Raw genomic sequence first — 26,667 nt, forward strand, 5'->3', positions numbered from 1 at the left:
GGGCCAATTTGAAAAGTCTGATTGTATGAAAGCATTAAAAGGATTGGTTCCTCATCACTGTAGTCTTTTACTTCCACAAAGGAGACTGTCTCCACAAATGGATACCTGGATACACGACAACGCAACATCCCAAACAGGACCTGAACCATCACTGTTTACAGTGGTCCTAACTGGAAGCCACTGCTTTATTGATCACATCAATTACAATATAATTCCTATCATTATAGGTGTGATATAGTTGGGTGTGTGTGTGTGCGTGTTCTAACGGCAAATGATAAATCATTTCCATTGAATATAATTTTCAAACCAAAAGCAGGTATCAAAATGAAAATCCAGTCAACAGGCTATATGCAGCAAATAATCTCAAGTTGACCCCTCTTCTGAGATAGAGGTAACTATTTTTTATATTCCAAAGGGTTTGCACAGATTTGGCAATAAACAATAGGATATTAAAATATAACACAGAACCATGGGCCACTTAATACTGTTTAATAATGAAAACCTTCTTTAAGAATGTAGACCACTTTCTGATGACACAAAGGCTTCTTGCAACAGTATTACACCTGTCATAGCCCTTCCAGTGCCAGCTCTCACTCTTCACTCTGAACCACTGGGGAGCGCTCTGGAGGAAGAAAAGATTCCAGCTTCTGCCAGCGCTTTGGTGGCCACAGGATATGCGTTGCTAGGGCATGGAGAAGTCCCAGAGAAACCTGAAACCATGGGAAACAAAACGAAAGTACAAAGAGAAATCAGGATCAGCAGCAAGCATGTACCTTGAAAACCATATTTCCCATTCTGTACAAAGAAAAACACTACTGATGTTAGTTAAAAATACAAAACCCTTACATGGTATCATTTTTTCCAGGGACTTTACATTTATAAAGTCTTTGAGAAAACTTGAGACGATGGAGGTTGAGATTTGTCAGAAGCTACGAAATGCTGGAGTGTGGTTTTTAGTACTGAGCAGACAACCTTGCTCTCTGTCTTCAATGACCTTAGTATATAGACCCAGGAAGCAGAAATCTAGCTACAGACTCAAAATTTCCCTCAGAGAACCTATATTTCAGGTAATATCTTTTATGAAGAAAACAACAACGACAAAAACCATGGAGCCTGAAAATGCATGCTTTGCCCTGCTTACTGTTTGATTCTGGGTATCCTGTCTCCATGGAGATGCAGGAATGATATGGCCCTAGTATTAGCAGAGACACATGGAAAACCAGGAGCAAGGGCAAGGTCTTGAGTGTGGGGCATGTCACATTGGGAAAATGGGCTCACTTCCTGGTCTTAAGATCTGACCTGCCTGTCACCTCCTTGAGAGGTTTGGCTGTGGTTTGTGATGTAAAATAATGCTACCTCGAACCCTGGGATTGGCCCCGCCACCCTCTTGGACAGCCCCTACCTCCCCCTGCCCTGCCCACCTCTATGCTGATAGACTCCTGCACCCTATTTTAGCCCTTGGTACTTTCCTAATAAACTAGTGTCTGCTGCGATGGATCTCCCTGGCATGTCTGTCTGTCCTCTGGTAAGGGAGGACTGAGTGTGGGCTGCCAGTCGGCCCTAACCTTTCTCAGTCTTCTCTTAGTTGGGGCATGTTCTCCTTGTACCTCTTGCGGGTCAGGAGGCAAGAAGCGCTAAAAACCCCGACACGAGTTCAAATCTCAACACTGCTAACGAAAACACCAAACAAAAATGTGTAGGAGGCAGAATCTCTTCCCCAAATATGTTCGTATTCTGATTTCAAGAATCTGTGAATACCTTGTATGTCGGAGCAAAGGGAAATTAAGGTTGCTAATCAGTTGACCTCTGGAAAATATGTTATCCCATCTGCCTTAGTTCATCACAAGGATCCTTAAATGTGAAATAAAATAGGTAGAATATGTTCTGACTTCCTAAGGAGCCATGCCAACCATGTTAATTGCCAGGAAATGTTCCCTGGAGTGAATGATCTGTCATAACACACTTCAGTTTTTATTTAGTTTTGTTCACTTCTGGGCTTTACTGAGCTAGATAACAGCTGGTCTCCATTTCCTCCACTGGAACCCTTCTTAGATTTTCTGATAGCTGCTACTCACTTTCACTGAAAGCCTTAGCTGCTTTTCCAAGTTGTTTTAATTTTTGATCATAAGAGTGATTTGCCAAATCTTTTAACTTAATGGAACTCTTATCAGTATACTTGCTTGCTTTGTTTTGAGCTTGGTTTAAACATAGTAATTCAATTCTGCTTTATTATGGTTCTTTGTGTCCAAATATCTACCAAAGTTACTACCCAGTTCTACTCTTATTTCCTTAAAAAAGTTAGTCTTACCAATTATGAATAGCAATACTAAAGATGGATGATATCAATACTGCTTAAAAGTGTGATAGAATATAAAATTCAGGATTAATATATATACAGTTTTATAAATTTATTAACATATACACAGAAATTTTTACATGTAAACAAACATCTGTAATGTATATTAATACAATAATTTTATTCTTTATTTTTATTTAAGTAGTTGTACAAAGTAGTTGTGTTTTAACAAAGTAGTTTATGAATAAAACCCCTTTTGACATTCTCACCCATCCCTCTCCTATCTACTCCTTCCCCCATTCTTCATAAATTTGTAAGATATACATTGTGTTCTTGACTGCATTCTTCCCTTCTTCTTTTCATTTGTCTAACCCTTAACCCTTTTCCTTTTATTCCATCCATTCCAAATACTGCTTTATTTTGACTTTTTTTTTTTTGTCAGTCATGGGGTTTGAACTCTGAGCCTGGGCATTATCCCTGAGCTCTTCAGCTCAAGGGTGCTGCTCTACCCTTTGAGCTACAGGGTCATTTCCTGATTTTGTCTTTCTAAGGAATTACGCTATTTGAGATCTCCCTTCAGTCTACCAAATTTCAGCTCATATATTTAATACAAATCACCTAATGTACTTATAAATTTATAAACTAAATCTACCTTCTGTATAAGGGAAAACATGCACCCTTTGTCCCTGGGCTTGACTTACTTCATTTATTTATTTATTTATTTATTTATTTATTTATTTATTTGCCAGTCCTGGGCTTGGGCTCAGGGCCTGAGCACTGTCCTTGGACTTTCTCAAGGCTAGCACTCTACCACTTGTGCCTCAGCACCACTTCTGGCTTTTTGCTATGTATGTGGTACCAAGGAATCGAACCCGGGTCTTCATGCATGCTAGGCAAGCACTCTACCACTAGGCCAAACTCCCAGCCCCCAACTTACTTCATTTAACATAATCTTGTCCAGGACTTTTAATTTCTTAACAAATAGTGCAACATCATCCTTTCTAATGGATGAGTGAAATTCTGTGTATACACATCATATTTTATTGATCCACTTATCAACTGAGGGGAATCTGAGATGATTCTAATACCTTGACAATGGTGAACAATGCTGTAGTAAACATGGTTGCTTGGCATTACTCTACCCTGGTTTGTAATCTTTTCAATGACCAGCAATGGAACTGCTCGATCTTAGGATAGTTCTGTGTTTAATTTTTTCAGAAACCTTCATATTGCTTTCCAGAGTTGCTGAGCAAGTATACATTCCCTCCAACAGTGGATTAGGATTCTCTTTTGGTCATATCCTCACCAATATCTACTTTTGTTTGTTTCCTTGATACTGGCCATCGTAACTGTGGTGAGGTGGAAGCTCAGTGTTATTTTGATTTGCATTCCCTTTACAGCCAGAGATGTTGAGCATTTATTCATTTGTCTATTAACCATTTTTTACTTCTTAGAAGTCTCTCTAACTCATTAGCCCATTCATTAATTTGGTAATTGAAGTTTCTTATAAAGGATACAAGTGGTGTGTTCTAATAAGTTTATTAATTTGTCCAGTTGCTATAGCTTAGGATTTTAATGTCTCCCAATGACTCATGAGTTAAAAGGTTCTTCAACCTGGGATATTTGAGTATTAGGAACATAGGCACCTCTTCCTTTCTCATTCTAGTTACAGAAAAAATATTTGCCATAAACTACTATTATGTCTGCCACACCACAGGCTCATAAGCAGCAGGACACAGTGAAAGCTCCAAAACTGAGGACTAGCCTTAACTTTTTTTTCCACAAACCAATTTCTTAAGTATTTGCTACAATAACATAATTCTGACTAATTTATCAACCATCTAACAGAGTAGTGGGACTTAATCTCCATTTCCCTAAATAAATGGTATTCTATGTTTCCGTCAATGGATTCACAATAATTTTCAATAAGGTATATACTGTGTGGGTGTGCATGTGTGTTCATGTGTTCCAGTCCTGGGGCTTGAACTCAGGACCTGGATGTGGTCCCTGAGCATCTTTGTTTTTTTGCTCAAAGTTAGTGTTCTACTACTCAAGTCACAGCTCCACTCCTAGTGGTTAAGTGGAAATAAAAGTCTCACTGACTTTTCTTCCCAGGCTGACTTTAAACAATACTGAGATCTCAGATTCCTGAGTAGCTAGAATTACAGATGTCAGCCACCAATGACCAAGCTATATACATTCACAGTGAATTTTAAGTAAGCCATTGTAAGCTTTAGTAGATCACGACATTTTGAGTATGTACTGAATAAGAAATCAGGTTCTTCCACATGTATTAATGAGACTCTTACCACAGCCCTGTTGTTCCTAGGGAGCTCTGAACACACAGACTGGAAAAACAATGATCTAGAATAGTTGTCACACTGGCTTAATTTGGAACTTCCTAAAAAACATTCACCCCATTGTTCACATCGTAAAATCACAAATGCAATTATCCTTATTTTCTAGATATATAGAGAGATTCTTTTTCCTTCTGGTATCTAACATGTCAATGTACATATTATCTGAATATCCATGTGCCCTACTTTAGCCATTACGGCTTTATGAAACACCAAAAATACTGGCTGTAAAGCGATCAGTGCTATCATTCAACCAGCTTGTTTTGTCTATGAAATGCCAAGGTACCACATGGACTAAATTTACACTGAATTACTTATTTCTGATTGAATTGGCTGTAGTAGGCTGTTATTTTGGCATGAGGCTGACATAGCCATCACCAGCCCAGCATTTCTTTTGGCTGCCAGGGGCACAGGTGTGTGCGGTGATGGTTCTCTCCATCCCTCTTCACAAGCCTACAGTCCTAAGAACATGCATCTACATCTTGACATCAAGATACCTTCTGTTGAGGGGAGGGTCTGCCAAGGATAGAGTAAGGGCAAGCAAATGTAAAAGAGCCTCCAGTGGAATAAAGGAGAAAATATAAAGAAAAAAGGAAACCATCAGTAGGTCCAAACCTTTTCCAGAAGATGAACTAGCAGTAGAACCAGAGAACATAAAGAAATAACATTAGACATGAAAGTAAGTATTGAACTTTTAAGTTTGTCTGATTAAAATGTTTTCTATATAGGAAAAAAAGCAAACATTTTATTTATACTATAAGCAAATAGAATTTTTTCTTTGATGAATCCATTTAGGGCTTAAGAGTATATGAGGAGGAAGAAAATTCCAAATATATATATATACATATATATACATATATATGCATATATATGCACTCATATGTGCACATATATCAGCAGTCAAAGTATACTAATTCTATAATACTAAATTGCCTATAATTATGTCTAAAGTTAAATCACACTGGAAAATATTCAAGCTTTAAAGAGATATTTTTTATAAAAAGCACCCATCTCCTGTGGATTAAAGAAATGTCCATTTCCCAGTCTAACAGCCAAACTTCTTCACAGTTACATCCTTCCAGTCTTTGTGATCCTCACATCCACTTTAGGAGAAACATACATAATTCTTTAGAAAAGAATATTAGGTGACATGAGGACTTCTGAAACCATTAACGATATGCCATGATGGACTGACAGCTAACAACCTCTACCAAGGAAGTAGGAGCCAACCTCAAAAGAATTTTGATAAGCTACAATATAAAATGTAAAAGTAACACATATACTTTAGTGTTTATTTTTGCTGCAAAAGGGTTCATTTTTAATGTGTCATAAAAGCAAAGAAAATTAGTTTGATTTCCTCCAGTGACAATCTTTTATCTACAAGGCAAAAAAGCAGTAAGTGGGAGGAAAGTAGCTTATCATAAATGATAGGCAGTCTCCTGGGGTTGAGTGACTGATCACCACTGTGAATGAAATCTTTCCACACTAAATTTGCTCAGTGTTAAGAGAAAGAATACTTCCCAGTGCTGTGTGATTATCGTATTCCATCTCTTTCTGGGTGGTAGTACCACAAGGGGATGACATCCTGGTAACCACAGTTGACACCAGAGTGGTAGATAGTAGGACAGAGAAAATAAGATCACTAGAAAGAAACCTGGGACCCCCTCCATGTGAAGGATGATGGCCTGAGAGGGATGCTGATGTTTTTCTCCTCCCTGCCTCTGCTCATCATTTCATATCAGTAATAATACTTAAAGCTAGTATCTCTTAAAGACATCATTTAGTGATTCACATAAAAAGAAGCTTTCTTTTAAATACTGGCAAAACCAGATAATAGTTTCAATAAATCAAACAAAATTAGGAATAAAGGCAGGCAAAATAAGCATAGATTGAAAAATGAGCAACTGTATTGATCAAAAGTATTACCAAAACCATGTTCTCTAAGAAGACCAAGAAACACTTTATTTAGATTTGAAATTTTTATCAAAGCTGCATTCTGGTACGGCACCCAAGTTGGTTTGTTTTTTGTTTTTGTTTTGCCACTGGGTTTGCACTCAGGGCATGGCACTGATCCTGAGTTTCTTTTGCTCAAGGCTAGCACTCTACTGCTTGAGTCACTTTTGGCTTTTTCTGGTTATGTGGTACTGAGGAATCGAACCCAGGGCTTCATGCATGCTAGGCAAGTACTCTACCACTAAGCCATATTCCCAGTCTTATACCCAAGGTTTTTAAAGGGAACAATAATAATCTATTACGTAAGTCACTCATGCTTAGTTATGACTGACTCTGATTCAAAGATAAAACTGATAGGAACCAAACCTCTGATGTATGGGCAAATGACGTGAATTGTACAGAAGGCAATCAAGAAAAGAATTAAAACTATTTGGTGAAAAGCAACAACAGAAAGGCAGTTAGCAAAGGTAGTAAGAAGAGAGGATCTGGGAAAATTGAGAAGAAGAGTTAGAACAGGGAAAGGAGCAACAGGTAAATAAAATGGTGTGGGGGAGTCAGAATACAGACGTGTCTTTGTGGAGAAAACAGGATCCCCTATGAGCCTCCTGAGAGACACTAGCAGCCAGCGAAGTTCCAGGAACAGGTCTCTGCACAGGAAAATTCAATACTGACCTCCTTCTCCTCCATGAACTTCCAAGTGCTAGGCAACTGTGTCTTAGATGTATGTCGCTCAGAGAACAGGGACTTTCTCCCTGAGGTTTTATAGCAGGTCTACAGTTACTTACGGGCAATTCCAAAATCCAAAGCACTAAACAAAAACAACTTAACCCTCTGGTAGAAAAAAACCAACTTCAACTGATATGTTAGGAAACAATAGCTTTTACTTATCCCATCTACTATGCCATCTTAACATTTTGGCTCTGGAGACACTGCTATGTTTGAGTACAGGAACCATCCTGAACTCTGCTGGGAGTATTGCATTAAAGATGGGACTCACACAGAGGCTGATACCACATTGCCAACACCTAAAAGAACTATACCTGTCCCCCACGGCTTTATGTATACCATCAATACTTTTAAACATATGCAACAGTAAATATTTTCCAAATTGTATGAATATAATCAGTTAGGGGTTTAATCCTCTGCTACATGCTGGAAATATACAAAAGATAATCAATGGGATCTGTGTTCTATAGTACCTTGGTATCTGGCAAGAAAGGTATTTAAGCCAAGTATTGAAATGCAACCTGGCCTGGCATACCTTCAAGAAGGAACCAGATACCCTAAGAGTCAAGGTTGTGGCTAATTCTTAGTGTGGTTCCATGGACCAAAGTCATCGAAGCTGGCTCTGAAGAGTGCTGGAGATTTTCTTCTCCTGACAGTAAATCTTCACCCAAGAATGACATCCCTACCAGATTCTTACCTAGAATATTATTTTCTGAACTCTCTGCCCAATTTTAAAGTTGAGTTAATGTGTTAGGTTGAGGCAATGTCATTGAAAAGCAGGGCCATATGTTTTAGAAAAGATCCAAAATGATACTCTTTTTCAAAGGCCTCATTCTAGGACAAGTGTTTTCCTTCATTACAAACTATTCTAACTTTAATCATTTCAAAGCAATTTTCCTGTTCAAGATTTAGCTTTAATCAGAATGCGTTTTCAGGTCACTTCATGGCCTCTTCATGATGATTCTCTCTAGATAACTACAGAATCATGCATAATCATTCTAGTCCACTCCCCCCTACCAAGACACCCCCTGCAAGTAGTTAGTTGAACACTTTATGCAAAAAAAATTGATACAAAACAGGCCTCTAGGGGTATCTTCAGCTAATTTTCATGAATTAATTTCCCAGGATTAATGTTTATGCACCAGCCTTTTACCACATAATCAAATCACTGGAGTTGAAGTGGTCCAACTTCTTATCTTACAGCTTGATTAAGCAGGTGATGAAATACTTGAATATGATTTGGATAGTTAGAGTCTTGCAACATTCACAATAATCCACAGTAGAGGGAATGACATAGCTGATGTTTCATTGTTTACTTGTGTTCCCTCTAGTAGCTGATGTCCCACATGCCATTTTTATGTAGGAAATAAAACTTCCCATAAACACATAGGAGAGAGATATAAAATCTTTTATTGTTGTTGACATAGTCTTAAACCATATTTAGACCATTGGGCACGCAGCCACTGAGAGAAACTCAACTGCCATTGGTATAAAGGGCTTGAGTGACAAAACATCTGGAATTCATCACCAGCCCTGCTGCTATGCTGGGAGTAGCCATTTTTGTTGTTGTTTGTCTGAGGACCCCCTGTTTGTTTTAAGTAGCCATCTGACATCCAGTCTCTACCTAATCATGGGCACTCACTTCTCTTCCTTCTTTGAGCCCTCACTTTCATAGTGAAAGTGAGGAAGGTTACAAAATAAATAACCAAAAACAACAGCAGATGAGTAAAAGTGACAACTACAAAGCCCAAGATAGTTTCTGTAAATAGGGCCATATCTAATACTTAGCTTAGAGCCAAGTGGAGAGGAAAACATGCTAACTTATACAGTTCTGTAAGCAGGAAACATACTTCTTCTTAAAAGGGAAGCTAAGTTTTTCTACAAAATATGTTGGACATAATGTCTAGCATAGGATATTCTATAGATCACCACAGACAACATCTACAGTCACATTATACCTACTGTTCCTTCACAAAGGCAGAAACAGAATTTGGGCTGCTGATTCATTGATGAATGTTGTTCTGCAAGAGATTAAGTTAATATAGTCTGACATATAATTTCCTGGAAATCTAGCTTAGTCTAATAATAATAACTTAAAATTACCAGGAGACTTAGGTAAAAAGGATGCTCTTTAATTGGTTGCTTCTAAATATTTCTGTCCTGATACATGATCTGCTGTGAGTTGTTGGTGGCTGGAGATAATTCTTGATCTCAAACTATCACTGCCCATCTGTAAGTGTAGGTTCACTTACAGTCATAGTGAGCTGCTCCACTCTGCCTTTCTCCTTACGCAGGAAAAATACCTTAAGTGGTCAGAGCTACACCTACCAAATTCCAGAGAATTGGGTTAGGACACAAAAAAATAGAGTAAATCAAGAAGTAACTAAAAGAGTGGTTTAATCTTCAGAAACACTAGTTTCACCAGAAGAAACAAGGGTATACAGTGAAACAGGAGACACTTCATTAAGATCATGACAGGCACAGGTTGGCACACACTTAAAAATGAATGCATGTCCGGACAAGTCTTTATGAGTCAGTGCATTCTTTCACAGCCCACTCTTCACACAGTATGGTCTGCTTGATCCTTCTTTGCCACTCAGAAGCTAGGGAAACCTGCGTTTAGCCAGTTGATACTCACATCTAAGACTATGAATGTGGAGAAAGTGATGCAATGACAGATTTAGAGAGATGCAGTGCATCAAGATTTATTGGGAATGACACCAATTCCTCTCCTGAACACAATCCTCCTATGGAAAGCCTGGTTTTCATTCCATCCATTTTGTAAGCTACCTAATATTCTTCCTTTTCTGCTTCATAGACAGGAAAATTCTTTTTAATAACAATGAGTTTGTAAAATCACCTGATGGGCTCACTACTATAAAAATACGAGTGAATCAATAAGGATTCTCTTCCTAATTTCTCTATAGACAGGAGAAATTAGATTTTATTCCCTGTTCCACAGGTGAGAAAACAGGCTCAGCATTGTTAGTCACAGTCACCCAGGTTGTTGGAAATGGGATTCAAATCCTACTACCGGCTCTCAGTCCAAAACCTTGTGTACTATACTTGCCAGTGAAATGAGATGTAGAGCTCTGGAAATTGAGGTGTTTGGCAGGGGCCCTGCATCAATGCTTTCCAACCTTGCTTTTACTCTAGGGAATGGTGAGGCCTTTTATTTTCTACAGAAAAAGCAAACATTGCACATTAAGGTTTGTCCACAGCCATGCTACTCTGCTTGGGAGCAGTTCCTGACACATAGCAGGAGAGCATGTTACAAGCCACTGGGCTGTAAGGAACATTTTCTGGCTGTGACAAGAAGGCTGGTATTTATTATGGCAGGGTGGCTGTAACAGTGCGCATAAAAGACTGGGACGTAAAGAGAGGTAGTAAAGTCAAAAGTACACTTACTTTACTCAACACAAGAGATGTGCAAAGGCCTCCCATGCACAAAACATAGGACAAGGTGTCTGAAAACCAGTAAGATATATGACAGGTTGAAGGAGTTTCAGGCTCTATAAAAGGTGTTTGGCAGAAGGGGAAAGGTGGAAGCTGCAAGAAATGAGAGTAATCTGTTGAGTACCATAAGCCACAGAGAAATTATGAAGACAGAACTGGAAAAGCCACCTTTGCCCACAGCCTATGAAAAGGCAAAAGAATATCAGGAAGTTTTTCACAAGGTTGTTGCCAAAAGATTTGACAGAGCACAGGAGAAGAAAGCAAGAATACTTTATGAACATAATCTGGGTGCCTTAAGATACGTGTAGCCTTTATAGATGACCTCTATATTACTCTTAGTTCTCAGTTTCTATCCTCCTGGAAAATGCCTATCTTGTGTACACCACTGTGCATTTACCCATACTGCCTTTTGCTTCCAGGAAGGCCTTCTTTTGTACTTTCAAGGTAACTCCTCTTTATCCTTGCAGATAGCTAACATGCCTCTACTTTCTGAAAGGCTTCCATGGCCTCTTGCCTATTTCAAGAGCCAGCATACTTACAATAATCACCATAATATTACCAATAATAATTACCATACTGTGTATCAATACTCTATTTAGCTCTTTCTGCCTTCTTAAGTCTGAGTTTCTAGAAGAAGGCACTGTTCCATATTTCAAATAGATGGCACAAAAGCTGAGAGAAGCTCAAATGTTTGTCAACTGATGCAGATCAGATACACCTTGGCCATCCATTGGCCACAGAAGTGAAGAAAAAAGGGAATGGAGAAGAGCAGCATTCCTTATCTGCCTAGAAAGATGGCATTGCCCTTAACAATAATAGGATCACAATACAGGGAGAAAGTGTGCATTAATCAACCTAAGATTATTTTCCATGTTATAGGAAAACATCATGCAGTTGAATGTTTGTGCAGAGTGTGAAGGGTTCTAAAGACAGACATACCTGAGGAAACAGCAGCTCCAAGGTAAAAGCAGGAATTAATTGAATATATAGTAATGTATCTACCTTAGCTGGGAACCCAGAAGCTGTTGCTTAGCTTGAAAAAAGGTGGGTATTAACAACACAAGGGAGAACAGAACCAAACACACAGGCAGAAGTATCCTAAACCACCACCAGAGTCACAGCTAGCCGTTCTTTGGGGGAGTCTAGAGAACATACAAGAGCCTCAAATAAAACCTCTCAAACTTCTTTAAACTACATACACATACTCATACAGCTAGAGATTTATGTAAAACAAAAAACACAGGAGAACAATTTAAATATTTCATCTGATGGAAATGTTTTTGCTTTTCTTTCAGATAAAGGAATATTTCCTAAAAGTTTTAGCAGAATGTTAAATGCATTTCACAGTTTATTAAGATAGACAAAAGGAAATTTTTTATGTAAAATAAATATGCTACCAACATAGCTACATGAAAATTCTGAAGAATGTTTTAAATCGTATGACTTACAACATAACCACTTTTTAGCAGGTCAACTACTAATGAATTGAAGCAAAAAAATATACCATACACTATTTAATTTGTTGCTGTTTTTGTTATTGTCATTATAAAGATGATAGACAGAGGGGTTACAGTTACATAAGTCAGGTAATGAGTACACAGTTCTTTTGGGAAAATGTCATCTCTTATCTCACCCCCAGATTTTCCCTCCCATCCCCACTCAGAAGTTGTATAGGTTATAAGACATTTATCTTGTGTGATTGTTGTTCTTAATGTACTATGTTATTTCTCTTCTCTTTTTTTGCCCTTTGGTTAATCTTATATTGCTACTATATCTGACTTTGTTACCTGATATATTGTATATACGTTTATTTGATTATTTGAAATAGGAAAGGGAAGGGGGGGAAACAAGATGATTGGGAGGGGGTGGGGGAGGAATATGGGGACAAAAACATGAGAAAGGGTATCAAAGTGTGAGAAGTAATGCACCTACTATATGGCAAATGTAACTGTAACCCCTCTATACATTACCCTGACAATAAAAAATAGCAATTTAAAAAACCATTACAAAATAAGTTGTATAGTTTAGGGTCCGGGAGTTTGGCCTAGTGGTAGAGTGCTTTCTTAGCATGCACAAAGACCCCGGTTCAATTCCTCAGTACCACATACATAGAAAAAAGCCAGCTGTGGTGCTGCAGCTCAAGCGGTAGAGCTCTAGACTTGAGAAAGCCCAAGGACAGTGTTCAGGCCCTGAGTTCGAGCCCAGGACTAGCAAAAAAAAAAAGTTGTATAGTTTATTTTCAACATAGTGTCTAGTAGACACCACTGCTGCATTTGTTCATTCTATGCAGCGTCATTTCTGTGTTCCCATTTACCCTCCCAAAAACAGATAGATGAACAAACAAGACAAAAAGAAAGAAAACAAAAACAAAGGAAAAATCCCCTTTGTTTCTATTTCCTGGGATTCATTTCAATAACTATTACTATATACGATCAGAGGCTCATAGGCATTGAGTTTTGTGTTCCTACCCTAAGGGTATCTTCCTTTGGTCTGGATGCTCTGTATGAGGTAGTTCAAATACTGAAAATTGTAAAGGTAGATAGCATCTACTTTTCTGATTCTCAATGTATATCTATGGTCTAAAAGTAAATAATAACATTCAAAGTTGAAACTTATAAAGGGGTGAGAGAAAAACAAAACAATAACAATAATGTAAATATTTGTAAGACTACTATGAGCCAGAGGAAATTCTTCTTGATTAACTATGGACTTTAAGTAGAGAAATTTATCCATAGAAAATGTTTATATCTCAATTAACATTTCTTTGAGTAGGTTGAATAATTTTAAATTATATCTCTTTATACACACACACACACACACATCAGAGAAAAGGCTTGGCATTTTAATAATTGACTAAGGAAACAGACAAAAGCCAACAGCCTAGGATAACAGAGACAAATTAAATTTTCAGAGTAAAGTTATCAATTATACATATATATGCCTTTACTCCACTGATATGATTTGGGACTACTACTGACTTTTAAAGTCCCTTCATGTTCTACGAAACAATTCTGCTGTGTGATAAATTGAGTACAAAAAGCTGACGCTGGCTGGTACAAACTTGATGTTTTATATGCCTGCGGATAATGTGAAATTGTCAGGGCTTCTCTCTGATGATTTAGGCATCCTTAGGCCTTGAATCTCATGGCTGGTAGAAAAACTCGCTGGCCCAGGAAGGGAGCTTGGGGTTGATGCTGAGAAAGCCACCATATCTGTCAGTCCTGTCATCATTCAAACTCTCTGCCACACTCTCAGTGTGAAGAAATGTGCATGGAATTGTTTCTCTACCAAAGCAGACTGCAATAAGGAGCTCACAGAACATGAGGAGAAGAACCTGCCCTGTCTGAATAAAGTGCTTCTGTGAGGATTTCTGGGAATATTTAGCACACTAGTATATAAAACTACAAGTCTAAATAGTTGTTTGTTTTATAATTATCTTTAAATACTTATACAAAGGAGTTACCATTTTTAACAAAGCGGTTATGAATGTAATGCATCTTGATCAGTATCACACTATTCAATGTTCTCACACTTCCCTCCTTCCCCTCTCAATTCCCTTACTCTTCTAAATTTTGTAGGATATACATTGGATTCTTAACTATATTCTCCCTCTCTTCTCTTCCTTTGGTCACTGCTTTCCACTCACTTTCTTTTCAGTGATGTATTTTTTTCTAGTAACTACTTCTGTCTTCATAAATGGGAAAAGACAACTGCTTAGTAGCATAAACAATTTTTCCAAAATTTGGAAATTTTAAAGTGGGGTGGAGGTGTGTCTCAATCCAGCTTAATGAATCCATCAAAGACTGAACATCTCATCTAACCACACAAATACTGCACATTTAGCATCAGCAGCATAGCACCTGATTTCCTGGGATGTTGTGAGGTACAGACAGGATAACAGAAAGAATGCAATGATCAAAGGTCTGCAAGTACAGAGGACACAAATTTGGCAGTTAGAAAATCAAGTCAATCAAATAGGATCTGGACTGTGAAAATTTATATCAGTATCACTATTGCTTCTTTATCCTCATCTCTTTTTATTTTTTGGTGCTGGTACAGGGACTTGAACTCAGTGCCTTAACTTTTGTACTCAAAGCACAGGTATTCTCTCATTTGAATCACAACTCCACTTCTGGCATTTAGATGGTTGACTGGGGTTAAGGGTCTCACAAATTTTTCTGCTTGGGTTGGCTTCAAACCCTCAGTGGCCAGATCTCATCCTCGCGAGTAGCTATGATTATAGGCTTGAGCCACCAGCACTCTGCTTAATATCTTTACTTCTTTTTCTTTTCTCATTGTAACCTGGAAATTATATTGCCAACTCGGCAAGGTTGCCCCCAAAATGCAATGATGTGGTTTTCAAAGCTGAGAACTACATTACCCTAGGACATACTGTGTGATAGACTCCAGAGTAGTCAAGCCAGATAAAGCCTTAAGGTACTATATTGTAGTAACAAAAAAGATAATAAAACATTGAAGAAAAACTGAATTATAGCATATACACTGTTAGCTGTTAATGAGGCTGAATTAGGAGTTTCACCATTGAGAAAAATATATTTGATTATGTTGCAATATTGGTTTATAAAATATACTAAAATAAGTATAAAACAATATAGTCCTGATATTGGCCTTAGAAAATCTAGCTACGGTAGCAATAATCCATGGTTGTTGGTATGATTTATTTGTTGATCTAGAGCTGAGCTTTAAAGGAGCTTTTCTATGTTCTGAGATGAGTTTAATAAAAATGACATCCTTTGGATTTAGGTAACATTTCTAAAAGACCTTTTCCTCTGGTAAAGGCATTTGCAGTAATGAACAAAAGAAGAATGGAGGAACCCATTGTCACTTTACACTGCACATATGACAGACTACAAAGAAACGGCTTTCAGTTAAATGAGCAACATTTTCTTGGCATTTTTTTTCTCCCAGTCCTTCAGTATCAGCTAAAAGGTCCATTGGATATATGAATTTTCCTAGCAAAAGAACACTACTTTGTCAGAGTGTCAGTTTCTGACCACTTTCTCGTTTCTTAATCCCTGCTAGAATCGTATCCTTGAAAACCAGCCACATTTCCACTGGCTGTCCTCAATCTCCATCTTCCTCTATAACAGTCAGTCTTGTCAATCACTTTCCACCAGATAGTCCTCCCTGGGACTGCTCTTCCCAGTCTCTAGGACACTTGGAAGTTTTGATCCCTCATTACCGTCTTCCTGAATGTAGCTATTTCTTAAAGTTCTGGCTTCTCTACTTTTCTGTTCTCTTCATATTCTCCCCCTTGCTGAACTCATGCACCACCAGACTCAACTCCCACCTTGTGACTGGTAACTCTCACCTCCTTGCTTCTACTCCTTGCCTTTCTCATGATCTCTACACCTTCTCCTCAATGGCCCACAAGGTGTCCCTCCTTCATCAGCTGCCCTAAGTCCATCACAGAACTGTGATGCATATAAAACACCAGCGCCAATTCTTCAGTTCCCTTGAATGAGCTTTACATCCTGGCTCCTTGATTTAGAACATTTTAAGACCCCAACTTCAATAGTAACTCTAGAGTCATAATTAGACTTGTCTTCACTTCACCACTCTTCCACTTAATTAGTTAGCAGGTTCCTCCCGGCTAGAAACCTTTAGCTCCTTTCCATTCTCACTGCCTTCAGCAAGAGAAAGGTTCGACTTTCTTATATTCTGAATGAACACTGTAACTTTTTTGCCAAATTCTTCAGTCCTAATCTTGCTTTGTTCTAACTGCTGTGTATACTGGTACAGGACAATTTTCTAAAGCTTCAATCAGGACATGCTCATGCATAGTGGCTTTAATAGTTCTTCACTTTCTATGAATATAAGACATACAGGGTATGACATTCAAGAGCTATCACAACATTAAGTTCATGAATTGATCCTTTCATCCTTCTTTTACGCTTCCCATGTACCCTCCTCAGGCTTCACACACATCCTCCAGAGAGACTTCAGTGCCCACAATAGCTCCATAAATCCTGCCCTAAATGACAACAAAACTAAAATGGTCACAATTGCTACTTGTTAACCTGTCTTCATAGCTTTATTCTTGCTAATCTTTTCATTATTCATGGCCACCTCTATAATGTCATTCTACCTATTCCTCAACAGGAAACAATATTCTCCAAAATACATCATTTTCCAAAATAAATCACTGTATTTATTTAATCTTCAGTTCTATGCCGCTCTCATTGCCTTAGGTATAACTTTGTAGATGTTCCACATTCCCTACAGCTTTCATACTTTTTTCTTTATGATGTGTATCTATACCGTGCATCCCTTTCTTTACTGTGTTAATCACTATAAATGCACTTTTTGTAACATGTTGGGGAAATATTAAACTTAAGTGTGTGGGGGTTTAAACATAGGTCTCTATGCTTTCTGCTTTCTAGAAAGGCACTTTGTTACTTGAGCAATACCTCTAGACCTGTACAATATTCTTATACCTCAAGATTTTTTTGGTATACTAATGATGCTTTGTGTATGTATGTGTGTGTGCATTCATGAATATGTGTGGGTATATTTTGTGTGAGAAAAGAGAGAAAGATAGTGAGTTCTGAGGGGAAGTATGAACACAAACAGGGCTTGGGTACTATTCAGAGCATTTTTGCTCCAGGCTAGTGAGCTATCACTTGAGCCACAGCTTTATTTCCTCCTCTAGCATCTATCTATCTATCTATCTATCTATCTATCTATCTATCTATCTATCTATAAATTTAAGATTTATCTTAAATGAATCTTCATAAAACTGTTTTAAACTACTCATGGACAAAGAGAGTTGTGAAGTATTTGAACATGGTGGATATGTGCTAATCTTTTACCAGATAGTAAACAAACTAGTTTGTATTCTAATTTTCAGGACAGAATTTGATGTGCCATGCATGTAGAATTAAATCACACTATTTGCGATCTTTTTTTTAATCATATGCTATTATTATGATTACTGTCATTCAAGATCCTGGGACAGAACAAGCCAGGTACTTATGTAAGTAAGTCAATTCCTTGTGCCTTACATAAATCTTTCAGTTAAGCTTTTCACTGAGGGATCAGGTCTTTCCTTTTCCAGGGCAGGTTTCTGTCCCAGCTGCTACACTCTTCCTACCCACTTGCTGACATAATGTCACAACTCTGGCCCTAGGATCTAAGGACCTGTGCTAGTCTAACAATCTTTCACACTGTGACAACTTTGTATTTTGAGTTTTTTCTTACATTTCATTTTTTTGTATAATATTGGGTATAGTTTTGTCATATGTGTATATATGTGGGTTTAAACTTAGGTGTGGGTGTGTGTGTGTGTAGTATGATACATACATATGGAGGGGAGGCTTTATTATGTTAAGGTATGATCTTTCTTTTTTGCCTTTCTTTTTTCATATATTTTTATTGTAATTAATAGAAGGGTTACACTATATTCGTCAGATAGAAGGTGCATTAATTCACATACATTGATACCCTTTCTCATGTCTTGGTCCCCATTTCCCTCACCCCCACCCCCACCTCTCATCTTGTTTACCCCCTTCGAGATCCAATTTCAAATAACCAAATACGCATATATCTAATATATCAGATAACAAAGTGAAATACTGTAACAATATGAGATAACCAAGGGACAGCAAAAGAGATGAGAGATAACATAGTACATTAAAGACAACAGTCACTCATTATATGGCTTTTGTTTCCTTATCCCAGAGTTCCTTACATTTAGTGTCGTATTATTTGGCCTAAAGTCTCTAGATTTTGTTCTAGTGTCCTACTATTTGGCTTAATGTCTCTAGATTTTGTTCTATTATCTGCTAGGAGAGTCCAAGGCTTCTACTGATTATGACAAATGTGGGAGACTATTGGGCCTATGTTCCTTTGCAACTGGCTTACCTCACTTAATATGATTTTTTCTAAGTCTTTCCATTTCTTTACAAATGGGGCGATGTCATTCTTTTTGACAGCAGTATAAGAATTCCATTGTGTATAAATACTACATCTTGTTGATCCACTCATCAACTGAGGGACATCTGGGTTGGTTCCATATCTTTGCTATGGTAAATAGTGCTGCAATGAACATCACTGTGCTAGTGGATTTAGTATGTCCTTGTTTCTGGACGATTGGGTAAATGCCAAGTAGTGGAATTGCTTGGTCATAGGGGAGCTCTATGTTTAGTCTTTTGAGGAGCTGCCATACTGCTTTCCATAGCGGTTGAACAAGTTTGCACTCCCATCAACAGTGTAGTAGTGATCCCTCCTGGTCACATCCCCTCCAGTATCTGTTGTTATTAGTTTTCTTGATCCTGGCCATTCTAACTGGAGTGAGGTGGAATCTTAGAGTTGTTTTGATTTGCATTTCTTTTATGACCAGAGATGTCGAGCATGTCTTCATGTGTCTACAGGCCATTCTTATTTCTTCTTCAGAGAAGACTATTGTTAAGTCTTTGACCCATCTTTTAATGGGATGGTTGTTGCTTTGGAGATTAGTTTTGGAATGATTCAATTTTTTGAGCTGTTGATATATTTTAGATATGAGACCTTTGTCCGTTGTATGGTTAGTGAAGATCTTCTCCCACTTTGTAGGCTTCCTAATTAATTTACGGGCTATGTCCTTTGCCATACAGAATCTCTGCAGTTTAATGCAGTCCCACTTATCCAGCCTTTCTCTGATTTGTTGTGTTTCTTAGTCCTTGTTGAGAAAGTTTCAACCTGTGCCAAGTTGGCCTAGTGTGTCTTCTATTCCTTCTTGTAAAGTTTTCAATGTGTCGGCTTTTACCTCGAGGTCTTTGATCCATATGGAGTTAATTCTAGTGCAGGGTGACAAAGAAGGGTCCAACTTTAGTTTTCTGCAGGTGTTTAACCAATTCTGCCAGCACCACTTGTTGAAGAGGCTGTCTTTCTTCCATTTTATTTTTTTGGCTCCCTTGTCAAAGACTAGGAAGCCATAGGTCTGTGGTTTAATATCTAATGGTATGATCTTTCTATTCCTTGCTTCTTCAGGTTTTTCAGGTTTTTGCAAGTGTGTTTTTGGTTTTTTTTAAATTAAAGTTCAAAGTTTTGTCAGCCTTTGCTATATAGTCTAAGCTGGCCTTGAACTTCAGATCATCCTCCTCTGAGCTGAGATTACAAGCACATACACCACACTTCACTCAGATTTTTCAGGTTTTGTTTTTACACGCACTGTGCTTTCTCAGTTCACCTTCGTATTTTATTCAGTATTTTTGTTTTCAGAATTTTTGTTTTCATTTTTCCATGCAGATGGAACCACTGCATTGTCTATTTAACATTATTTCACTGTGCTCACAACATTTTTTCTTTAAAAAAAACAGCCTCTTCTCATTAAAGGTAACCGAAGTAAAAAAAAAAAAATACAGCATCTCAGTTTCACATATGTGGATTTACTAAATCAAACAATTACTTTGAAGTATAAAGAGCTATTTATAGGAAGAAATACAATGTAGAGAAGTTTGAGCTAGTGTAAAAATAGAATTAGGAAATTAAAAGTATTGCCTTTTCTCGTGAAAAACTGGCGATTTTGCCTGGTAAATGCCAGAATATCTGCTGAGTATAAGAGCATTCGTGATGACTTTATTAGTCAGTAATAATCAACAGTTTAGCAGTGGGGTGCAGAGGAAACAGCATCATTATTGTTTAATCTGAATAATGCTCAGAGCTGTGTTTTCCAAAATGCAGTTCAAGACAGCTGCACCAAGTCCCAAGATATTTGTTTGAATCACTAACTTAATATCTACTGGTGTTGTTTTTCAACTTTTGAGATGGTATGTGTAAAAGCAATATTTTTTTTTGTCAGTCCTGGGCTTGAGCTCAGGGCCTGAGCACTGTCTTGGAACTTTCTCAAAGCTAGAGCTCTACCACTTGAGCCTCAGCAGCATTTCTGGCTTTGTGGTACTGAGGAATCAAACCTGGTCTTCATACATGCTAGGCAAGCACTCTACCATTAGGCCAAACTCCCAGCTCCAATGCAACAATTTCTATGAGACAATACAAGTCATATCAAATGGAATTGAAGTTCTATATGAGACAAGGAAGAATGAAAACCAAAATCACCTCATAGGACTATAGGTGTGCAATGAATTGTCTACTTCTGGGGAATGGCAAAGATTTTGTGTGCTGAAATGCAAAGTGAGCTCCTAGCTATAGGGAAGTTTCCAAGCATAGAAAAGTTACATCTATCCTCCCTACACTAGTCTGAGATGGCATACCTTCCACAACAACTATTTCATTAACACCCTAAAATTGGTTTCAAGGGCTACCTTCAGTTCCTCTTTCTATGATCTTCACATTAAAAATAGCCCTATCTTGTAAACCCATGGGGGAAAGGACTTTGCTTGGATAACTACAGTACCCAAAGTTCTTAGATGACTGTCGGTACATAGAGTAGATCATCAAGTATCTGCTGAACAAATGTGTGAAAGTGCACGAGGAAGCCTGTCTTTCTTCTGGTATATTGTAAGATATAAAGAATTCCTAACCAAGAAAAAAAATGTTGGTAAGGAGGAAGATCTGGAGAAACTGGAAAAGTAGATTCCTTAAAGGTTAAGGTCAAACCAAACCAGGCTCATGGATTTTTTGTGTAAAAAAAAACAACAACTTTATAACAAGTGGAGAAATAGATGTGACGCAGTAGATCAAGGGTAGGGCCATAGCTTTGAGCCCAAGAGCTAAGGGACAATGCACAGGCCAATGGGTAGGATGGTAGCCTTGAGCTGAAGAGGTCAGGGACAGTGTCCGGACCCAGAGTTCAAGTCCCACCACTGCCAAAAAAATGAAAAAAGAAAGAAATCATTACAAATGGAAAAATAAGAACTCTTGCACCAAAAGCAGTTTCTTGTAACAGAATATCAGGTCATTCTTTCTGGAGTAGAAAGTATGCCAGTGAGACCACCAAAATGCCTGCAAATGGTAAGTCATGTCGCAGGGACAGCAATGTCTTTCTGATGATATGCATCCCACAATAAAGTGTTCCATATTCTGGAGGTAGGCTCTACTACTTATTGTGACTGACCCTGCAGTTGTCCTTAATGGTACATCTATATAGTCTGAAGGCCGACAGGTTTGTTTTCCATGGATTTCAGGGAGAGAGAGATGAGGAGTATTTGTTTACAAGGCAAGTACTTTCTTTGGAGAGGGTTGAGGGGTGGTATACTATAATTTTTTGGAAGTAAACACCGATGCTGATTTCCCAGCAATGTATCAAATGGCCGAGAATTATTAACCTTAAAGTAGCTACTTTTGTTACTTGAATTCTGGCTCAATACTGAAAAGAACACATATAGTCCCAGAAGCTAAACAGCAATTTCTTTGGGGGCCACAGCGCCACTTCTGGCTTTTTCTATGTATGTGGAACCTAGGGCTTCAAGCATGCCATGCAAGTACTCTACCACTAGTCTATCTATGCTCTTGGACCCCTAAGAAGCAATTTATTAAGAAATATTTTTTAAGTAAGATAAATGGAAGGGAGAAGGAGAGTAGGAGGAAGTAGAAGACCATGAAAAAAAAGGATATACGTACAGGAATAGGAAATCCATGGGGCCTGACTGATTTATGAAAAGAAGACAAAGCAGATGGACCAAATGGACCATCAAGAATGATAGTTTCTGCCAGGCATGGTGGCTCACGCCTGTAATCCTAGCTATTCAGGAGGCTGAGATCTGAGAATCTTGGTTAAAAGCCAGGCAAGGCACTAAAGTCCAGGAGACTTTTATCTCCAATTAACCACTAGACAATGGGAAGTGGTGCTGTGGCTCAAGGGGTAGGCTAGTAGCTTTGAGTTGAAGACTCAGGGACAGTGCCACGCCTAGAGTTCAAGCCCAAAGACTAGGGGAGGAAGAATGATAGTTTCCACTTAAATGATAAACATAAAGATAAAAAATGGAGTGAATGGGCTGGGAGTTTGGCCTAGTGGTAGAGTGCTTGCCTAGCATGCACGAAGACCCGGGTTCAATTCCTCGGTACCACATACATAGAAAAAAGCCGGAAGTGGTGCTGAGGCTCAAGTGGTAGAGCTCTAGCCTTGAGAAAGCCCAAGGACAGTGCTCAGGCCCTGAGCCCAAGCCCAAGACTGGCAAAAAAAAAAATGGAGTGAAGTGTTTCACAGATGCAACACTGTATGGGAACTGTAAAAGTTAGTAAGGTCTCTTCTCAAAAGCTAATAGTCTATAGTCTATATAGATATGGCTTTTTGAAGAACATCTTGTGCAATGATAGAGTACATGTAAATATCAGTCTCATTCAGAGAGGAAAATCTACTCTTCAAAAGTAGAAAAAGCAAAAGCATCACAAACAATTGAACCACCCTTTAGTAAATGGGCAAGAATGGTGGTGAGGAGAAAAGAGAGAAAGGAGGGGAGGTGCAGGTCTTGCCACATGCAATAAGGGGCTTATAGAAAGTATGAAGAGCTGGCCAGGAAATCTGTGCCCTGACTACTGACTACTGCCTGAATGCCAGGCTAGAGTCTGGGATTCATCCATTATCTAATGAAGCATCATGGAGGTTTCTAACTAGTGAAGAACATGAGCTTTGTCACAGGAAAATCAACCTGCCAGGCAGGCATAAGATTGATGACAAGGAAAAGAACTATAGGCGAGGAGAGAGTTTAGAGGTCGATTTAACAGTCTAGGCAAGAAGGAATAGGAATTGAGGTAATGCCTGTGGCATTAAGGAAAACCAACAGAACAGATTCTTAGGAAGACAAAGTCCTCCAGAAATATGAGCCAGGGAGATGGGAAAGATGAGGATAAGTGTGCCATTAGCTCAGTAAGAATGGACATGGCACAGACATGAGTTCCATTTTCCATGGGTTATGTTTGAAATACTCCAGGAAATACAGGTGGTGATGTCCAATAGACAGCGAGAAAGGCTGTGAAAGGAGATTGGAAGTCTAGCAGACATCCATAAAAGTGTGAGAGTTAAAATTCGATTGAAGTTTGTTATGCAGATGGTTTGCAAACACTTAGGGAAATGAAAAGAAATCAAGCAGAAGCAAGCAGGAATTTGCAGCCAACTAGCTGTGCCAAATTAACCTCAATTCCTTGGTGAGGAGGTATGCAGACTATAAATCAAAGAGGTGTTTTAGACACAGTATATCTTGATTTCTACTAAACATTTGATCCTATTTCCTGATATCTGTGTGATGAAAAGGGAAACATGTTGGGTACAAAAATAAATAATAGATTCATTGTTTATCAAGTAACCAGGGCTGAAGCACATTAAATAATATTAACTTCTCCATAACATGCTCATGTCCTTAAAAGAATGGCTGTCTTATTTATTCATCTCACAGGGTAGTTAAAAGGAAATTCCCATAGAATCACTAAAAAAGTATTTTGGTCTAGGTTGCAATTCTACGATTTAGAAGTTTTAGTAAAATTAACTATAAGCAAACATTCTTTTAAAGTATCTCAAAAAACTTGAGTTCATCACACATTTTGTTTTGAAAGTCATCATTAAAAATGGCAGGTTGGGGGGCCGGGAGTTTAGCCTAGTGGTAGAGTGCTAGCCTAGCATGCACGAAGACCCAGGTTCAATTCCTCGGTACCACATACATAGAAAAAAAGCTGGAAGTGGTGCTGAGGCTCAAGTGGTAGAGCTCTAGCCTTGAGAAAGTCGAAGGACAGTGCTCAGACTCTGAGCTCAAGACCAGGACTGGCAAAAAAAAAAAAAATGGCAGGTTGTCCGTGGATAATATAATTGTGAGTTCCTGTGCAATAATGTTGGAGTTTGAAATCTTTTATTGCATGTTTACTGAATACCACAATATACACTAACCTTTGTCGAAGATACATTATAATAAATAGCCTCTCAGTATTTTAAAGCACCAGAAAATTCCATTTGAAGACATTATCATTATCAGGGAATGGGGATTAAATACAAAGAAGAACAAGACTGAGTTGGTATTATCAATTTTTATTATTGTTATAGATACAACATGTAATTATAAAGTATACCTGGCTGACCACGGGTGCCTCACACCTGTAATCCTTGCTACTCAGGAGGCTGAAATCTTAGGATCACAGTTAAAATCCAGCCTGGGCAGGAAAGCTATGAAACATTTGTCTCTAATTAACCACCAGAAAACCAGAAGTGGAGCTGTGGCCCAAAGTGGTACAGCACTAGCCTTAAGCAAATAAATCTCAAGAACAGTTCCCAAGCCCTGAATTCAAACCCCAGGACCAGCAAAAATAAATAATTAATAAAATACATTGAAAGGTTTAGAAAACTGACTTACAAAGTTAACTTATTTCCTCTAGTGAGAAACTAATCATCTACAATCACTAATAGAAAAATTTAATACTATCCCTAATATATAAGTCTTACTAGGTTGGAACTCAACATTTGGAATCTAGATTTTTAAAAGAACTAAGAACTGAGTGGAAGGGTAGATGAGTGGATAAGAAATTATTATTATTCCTTAGTTTATATACAACTACAAGATTAGTGTTTGTAGTAGTAGAGATTGCTTCTTTCTTTCTTTTTTCTTATTGACAACCTTGTTTTTTACCCAGTAGCAATGTACTGGTAAAAATTACTTCATAGTTTCTCTTGTTATCAGAGATGATTTAAAAATAAGAATTAGCAATGTATGTGAATTAATGCACCTTCTATCTGGCAAATATCATGTAACCCTTTTATTAATTACAATAAAAAATTAAAAAAATAATAAAAAATAAGAATTGGATGAAATAATGCACCTTCTAGCTGGTGAATATAATGTAACCCTTCTATTAATTATAATAAAAATTTAAAATAAAAATAAATAAATAAGAATTAGTGTTTCCTTGGGAACTCCTGCATTCATCCTTCACCTTTCCTAGAACTCAGAAGAGACACCCGGATGTTAGCATTCACATAAACTACAATAAAATTTCAGGGTTTTTCTTCAGGACCCAAAGTCATGCTTTAAGGAGGGTAGGCTGGAAAACCTAAGAAGCTGTGGGCCTGCAAAGATCTGAAGAAAGCCTAATAGACTACCTTCATATACTTAAATCTATGCACAAAAATATACTTCATACCTAATATTCACCTTCTTACCTTTCTACTACATTCAAATCATAAGACTCTGCCTAAGTCTAATGTTTACAATTCCTCAAGTTTTCACAAGTATCAAGGCATAGGAAAATGCCACCATATTCCTGGATTGTCTGTGGTCTTTGTCCAACTGACATTTTTTATTAAAAAATTTATTAACATTAAATTTTACATCATATTTAAAATGACATGGTTAAAAAACAAGTATTCAAGAAGGGAATCCCTATATACAATCACTAACACTTGGATTTTAGAACATAATTAAAATTAGGCTGAGGGATTCTATGTCATAGATACATATTAATCTACATAATGTTTTATTATGTCTATAGAGTCATAAATTTTTATGTCTGTGTAGTTGTGTTTATATTTCCAATACCATGTCCATAGCATTGGGTATGCGAATATTGAGTCCTCCCTCTTGTACTGTTTGGATCTAATAGCCACATATTAAGGATACCATGTGCCTTTTGTTCCTTTGGTCTTGACTTGTCTCACTCAACATGATGACACCTGTTCAGCTATGTTTATCTCTACACTATTCAAAATAACCAGGTGATGGAAACAATCCAGATGCCCTACTGCAGATGAATGGGTACAAAATATATGGCATATATATATGTATCTATACACAATGGAATTCAATAAAATAATGGCATTTGGAGGGAAGTGGATGAATTTAGAGCGAATCATGTTGAGTGAGCCAACTGACATATTTTAAAGTATTTCTTAAAAATGTTTTATAAAATAAATGCTAATGACATGGTAATTGTTTTTTAAAGATGTACAATAAAGAGTGAGATGCTTTGACAGCTGTCAGCAAAGTGTCAAATGACAGT

General features: G+C 37.8%; 1 protein-coding gene across 7 annotated transcripts in view; it reads right to left on the bottom strand.

Moving 5' to 3' along the window:
* Nucleotides 1-399: 399 nt before the first annotated feature.
* Nucleotides 400-26,667, bottom strand: part of Immp2l (inner mitochondrial membrane peptidase subunit 2) — an 833,574-nt gene continuing 807,306 nt past the window's right edge. For 3 of the 7 annotated variants that reach the window (XM_090333038.1, XM_090333039.1, XM_090333040.1), the window contains one exon: nucleotides 445-710. In XM_090333038.1, coding sequence (XP_090189164.1) covers nucleotides 591-710 — 120 coding nt within the window. In that variant the 3' untranslated portion in view covers nucleotides 445-590. Of the gene's footprint in view, nucleotides 711-26,667 lie in introns of all 7 variants that reach the window. The other 4 variants (XM_090333043.1, XM_090333044.1, XM_090333041.1 and 1 more) reach the window with 3 other exon arrangements.

The sequence above is a fragment of the Megascapheus bottae genome, chromosome 5 (assembly GCF_031878675.1).
Source record: "Megascapheus bottae isolate mThoBot1 chromosome 5, mThoBot2.hap1, whole genome shotgun sequence".
Lineage (NCBI taxonomy): Eukaryota > Metazoa > Chordata > Mammalia > Rodentia > Geomyidae > Megascapheus > Megascapheus bottae.